Raw genomic sequence first — 5960 nt, forward strand, 5'->3', positions numbered from 1 at the left:
AAAAATTGGGGGTTTAGGTGCACTTTAAATGTTAATCCCGATTTCTATATTTCTCTATTGAAAGGCCGTTTGGGATAATTTTCATTATTCCTTTTAGAGCATTCAATCATTAAATTATAGAAAAATGGAATTAAAGTGAATTTTCTGTTAAAGCTTTCAGATCTGAAATAAAATTTTACACTAACCCTGGGTTTTCTTAACCGACCTTTGAACAACGCGGTCCAGAAGTCCATTGACATGGGCAACTTCCCTTACGGAAATTAAATTTTTCTTCAGAAGTTGTTGGCATACGAAAATTATTTTCTCTCCTTTTTCTGCTGTAAGGAATACTTTCATGTTGACAGAATCGAAAGGAAAGCCAAGAAATGCCAATTTATGACATGGTTGCAACACTGACTTTTCATGATTGACTCGGAATCCTAAAGACTCGAATAGGTTTAGGGTAGTGAGGATATTATTTCTGTACTCTGTCTTTGAGTCCCATCGATATAACCAAACTTCAAGTAGCCTTGGCTACGCAATGTGCTGTACACAGGTTTCAACAGTTTTGTAAAGTATCTTGGTGCCTACGCTAGACCATTAGGTAGGCATGTGTATTGAAACAACCTATTTCTCCAGAGAAACCTTAAATATTTCCTGTGCTCAACTGCCACAGGAACAGTTTAGTATGCATCTGTTAGGCCTATAGAGGCCATATAACACTTTTTCTTCATTAACTGAACAGCACATGTCAAGCTTTCCATTTTAAAATGTTGATACTCTATGGATGCATTCAGTCCTCTTGGATTCAAGATTAATCTGTAAGAACCAGTTTTTTTCTTCCTGAGGAAAATGGTTGAGGAGACTGACCATAAGTAGGGTCAGTCTCCTCAAGAACCCCTTTACCCTGAAATTGTTGTACTTCACCACCAATAATTGCAGCCTCGTCAGAAGTAAATCGAATTGGAGGCTTTGGATATTGTTGGTAGGGATTCTCAGTAAACTCAAGATGACAGTGTTCAACCATGTCAAGAATTTTCCTGTCTGACGTTACGTCCATCCAGACTGAGAGAAAATATCTAAGCCTGCCAGCAACCTGTAATTCTCTGTCCCTTACCTCAATATTTTGGTCATGGTTCAGTTCTGGATCTTTTGAACAGCTTTCTTCCCCTCCTCCGATTCTTGCTGAAAGGGGGGCGGCGGTAGTTTTTTGACTGCCAAGAGTAAGTATTCCTATATTTTCCCTAGTATCTGTCTGAGTGGCCATCACTCCTAGATCTTTTGAAGCTCTGCTTAGTTCCTCTACTGAGCTTGGAAGTGATTCGGTAGTAGTATAGTGATTGAGCGGTATGAATCATCAGCCCTAGGGCCTAAAAATCTGAAATAATCCGTGAAAAATATATAATTCTAATCTGTAAAACTGATCTGTAAAAATGATCTGGAATAAATCTGTAAACTGATATGACAAAATCCAAAAATCAAGACATTTTTAAACTTTATGGAAAAATTAAAATCATAAAACACAGACTTAAAATGGCTTCTTCTTCATCTTGTTTTCAAATTAAAACACTTAAATTTTTCAAAAGTGCTTAAAGAAAAATTAAGTATAAAAATTAAGAATGCGTATTTCTGAAACAAAAAAAAATGTTTATATATAGTATGAATAAAGAAAATTACAAAAAATTTTACAAAGTACTTAAAGAAAAAACACGTAATAAAATTATGGTGAGTGATTCCGGGTCAAAAAAAATATCTACATATAGTATAGATAAATGAATAGACAATATTTAGAAAATCTATCCAAAGATCAACTTATTAAAATTATACTTGATCAAAACAAAACACCTATTAAAAAATATCAACCTAAAACATTAAATCGTAAATTTAAATTTGTTCCGGTGTTTAAAAATGTTCAAAAAATGGCTCAAGAATATGAAGAAAAAACATTGAAAAAGGAATAAAAAAACCTGTAATAATTCCAGTTAACAAATCAAAAACAAACATGTTGGGATTGTCTGATATTATTAAAAAATATGAAGACAAACCTATTAAAAAAGAAATAAAAGAACCTTTAATAATTCCAGTTAAAAATCAAAAACAAACATGTTGGGACTGTCTTAGATCATTAAAAAATATACAGAAAAACCTGTTCCACCACCAAGAACAAAACAGCTTACCAAAGTAATTGAAACAAACAGAGCTTTGAAAGGATACACGAGATCGTATGAAATAAATATTAAAGATGAAAAAGATCCATTAATTTAAATGAAAAGCACAAGAGTAGTTACAAGAAAATTTATTGAAAAAGTATGAAAAGAAATGAAAGGAGTGAAATTAGTTGAATCATTAAAAATAACTTTTGAAACAGTCAATCCTGATGGTGAACATCAACTTAAAGAAGTGTATTTCAATAGTAAACCTCAAACAATAATAAATGAAATAAACAGAAGAATCTTTATAATCGACAGAGCAAGAATTATTAAATAAAATAGCACAATGGATTTGAGAAGGATCTGGTTGGATTATTGACTCAGTCGATAAGCATTATTTAAATTTAATAATTTAATTATATTGAAATTTAATAATCATCATAAACAATTACGAGTTCCATTTGTTATTTATGCTGATTTTGAAGCTATCACAGAGAAAATGCATGGATGTCAGCCTTTTGATAAAAAATCATGCCCTCAAGCTTATCAAAAACATACTGATTGTGGATATGGTTACAAAGTTGTTTGTTGTTATGATGATAAATACACAAAACCAATTAAAATATATCGTGGTGAAAAAGCCGTTTATAAATTCATGGAAAAAATGCTTGAAGAAGTAATTATTGCAAGAGTGTCATCAAATCAAAATTCAACAAACCACTAAAAAGGACTGAAGAAGATGAAGAGAAATTTAAAAATGCCGATAAATGTCATATCTGTGAAAAAGAAGATACTGAAAAAGATACTCGCGTGAGAGATCATTGTCATGTGACTGGTTTGTACAGAGGCTCTGCACACCAAGATTGTAATATTAATTTTCAAATAACTGATAGAATACCTGTAATCTTTCATAATTTGAGAGGATATGACTCTCATTTTATTATGCAAGAGATTGGTGTAATTCTTAAGAATAATAAATACACAAATAAAAAAGGAAAAGAGTGTCAAATGAATATAAATGCTATTCCAAATAACTTAGAGAAATATATGGCTTTCATGCTTGGAAATCATCTCACATTTATTGATAGTTTTCAATTCATGAGCTCAAGTCTTGATAAGTTAGTGAATAACCTTCCTAAAGAAGCTTTCAAATATGCATCAGAAAAATTCAAGAACAATGAATTAGATTTAATGACTAAAAAAGGTGTATATCCTTATGATCACATGGACAGTTTTGAAAGATTCAATGAGACAAAATTACCCACTAAAGATTAATTTTACAGCATACTGAATAATGAACATATCTCTGATATTGAATATAAACATGCTCAAACTGTGTGGGAAACTTTTAAGCTAAAATCAATGGGAGAATATAATGATTTGTACTTTAAGTCTGATATATTGTTGTTAGCTGATGTTTTTGAGAATTTCACAAAAACATGTCTTAAATATTACAAATTAGATCCTAGCCATTATTTCAGCAGTCCTGGTTATCCTGGGATGCAGTGTTAAAAATGAGGAATATTAAACTTGAATTAATGACTAAACTTGATATGTATCAATTCATTGAAAAAGGAATGAGAGGTAGAATGAGTTATATTGCAAATCGTTATTCTAAAGCGAATAATAAATATATGAAAGATTATGATGAAAACGATGAATCGAAATATATCATGTATCTTGATGCGAATAACTTATATGGATGAGCAATGTCTCAATATCTACCAACAGGAGGGTTTAAATGGCTTTCAGAAAAAAATTAAATGAAACGAATATTGGTATTTATCATGAAACAAGTCGAAAAGGATTAATTTTAGAAGTTGATGTAGAATATCCTGATGAATTACATGATTTGCATAATGATTACCCACTTTGGCCTGAGAAAATAATATTCAAATCAGAAATGCTTTCAGATTATTGTAAAAAAAAAACAGCTGAGAAATTCAACATACAAACAGGATTAGTATCAAAACTGATCCCCACACTGTCGAACAAAGAGAAATACATTTTACATCTTCAAAATTTAAATTTATATACACAACTTGGAATAAAATTAAAAGAGGTTCACAGAGCACTTGAATTCAATCAATCACCATAGTTGAATGAATGAATGAAAGCCTTTATTTAAAGAGGGTAGCACTTAATAGCCAAAAGTTGAAAAAATATATTGATTTTAGTATACAATAGAGAACTCAAGCTAAAAATGCTTTTGAGAAAGACTTTTTAAAATTGATGAACAATTCCGTATTCGGAAAGACAATGGAAAACTTAAGAAATCGTGTTGATGTGAGGTTAGTTACAGATGAGAAAAAGCTGAAAAAATTAGTCTCTAAGCCAGGTTTTGTTTCAAGCAAATCATTAAATGAGAGTTTAGTTGCAGTTAATAAGATCAAAGAAACATTGACTTTAAACAGGCCAGCATACGTTGGAATGAGTATTTTAGATCTTTCAAAAACATTGATTTATGAATTTCATTATAGATGTATTAAACGTAAATATGGTGACAAAGCAAAATTATTATTTACAGAGACAGATTCATTAACATATGAAATCAAAGCTGAAGATTTATATTTGACAACAGTGATTATTCTAAAGACTCTAAATTTTACAGCGATGAAAACAAAAAAGTGATTGGGAAATTTTAAGATGAAACGTGTTCCTATAACTGAATTTGTTGGTTTAAGATCACATGTATAGTTATGTTAAAGACGATAATAAAAGTTCACGTACAGCTAAAGGAATTAAAAAAGAAAGTTATCGAAAAAGATATTAAGCATGAAAATTACAGGCAAGTGTTATTTAACAATGAACAAACACATCACAAGATGAAAACTATAAGAAGTGAAAAACATCAAATCGGAAGTTATGAAATAAATAAAGTTTAATTAAGTTGTTTTGATGATAAAAGATATATTTCAGATGATGGAATGACAACTTTTGCTTATGGACATTATTAAATTCTTTGTTTGTTTATTTCATATTAACCTTTTTTTGATATTTGAATATTTGTCTTTTTTATATTCAGTATATATATGTACGAGTAATTTGGTGACAGAAAAAGTGTTAAAGGGTTTAAAAGCTAAAGTCAAGTATTTATATAGAGCACAAGATTTAGAATACAGTGATAAAAAGATGATAGATACTTTATTATAAACACCTTGCAGCCATGGGCTGAATTACGGAATATTTACAAGTACAGATGATAAAAAGGACGTGTAAAATATTACAACTTTGTCGTTAAGAAAGAAGGAAAATTATCTACATCTTATAAATATGGCTAAAAATAAAACTATTCTTCAAGCGCTCGGTTTTGCATATGGGGAGAGTGAAATCACTTTTGCGCCTCAGTGCGTATCTACAACTCTTCCTTTGGGGGAGGAGGCTGTGGAGTCTATGGGTGGGGTTACGGATTATCTCGTCAAACAGGTTGGTTGAGATTTTTTCCCTCCTCTCGTGAAGTTTCGGTAGGCCAGCCGTTTCTAGTGCTACACAATATGACAGGTTAGGATAGATGATTCTGAGTGCCCTTCTTTGGATCCGTTCCAAATCTTCACTGATGTAGTTTGGTAGAGAACGGTGGAATACAGGACTTGCGTATTCCAAGACGGGCCTAATACATGTCACATAGAATTGCACAAGTTCGCTTGGTGCAACTCCGGATCTCTTGAGTTGTCTCAAAAAGTAGAGACGAGAGGAACATTTTCTACTTAGTTCAGAGGTGTGCATGTTCCACTTTAAATCGTGGCTAATGGTCACGCCTAGCAATTTGGCACTGGTGACTAGTTCAAGGGGTTTGCCATTTATGACTAGGGGTTCAAAATCGTGGTTGCT

The 5960-nt window shown here is 31.5% G+C and overlaps 1 protein-coding gene across 1 annotated transcript in view; it reads right to left on the minus strand.

Moving 5' to 3' along the window:
- Positions 1 to 793: 793 nt before the first annotated feature.
- Positions 794 to 5960, minus strand: part of LOC148730632 (uncharacterized) — a 7528-nt gene continuing 2361 nt past the window's right edge. The window contains exon 2 of the mRNA XM_088761830.1: positions 794 to 1289. Coding sequence (XP_088617956.1) covers positions 794 to 1289 — 496 coding nt within the window. The remainder of the gene's footprint in view (positions 1290 to 5960) is intronic.

This window comes from Stylophora pistillata, chromosome 5 (assembly GCF_964205215.1).
Source record: "Stylophora pistillata chromosome 5, jaStyPist1.2, whole genome shotgun sequence".
In the NCBI taxonomy this organism is placed as follows: domain Eukaryota; kingdom Metazoa; phylum Cnidaria; class Anthozoa; order Scleractinia; family Pocilloporidae; genus Stylophora; species Stylophora pistillata.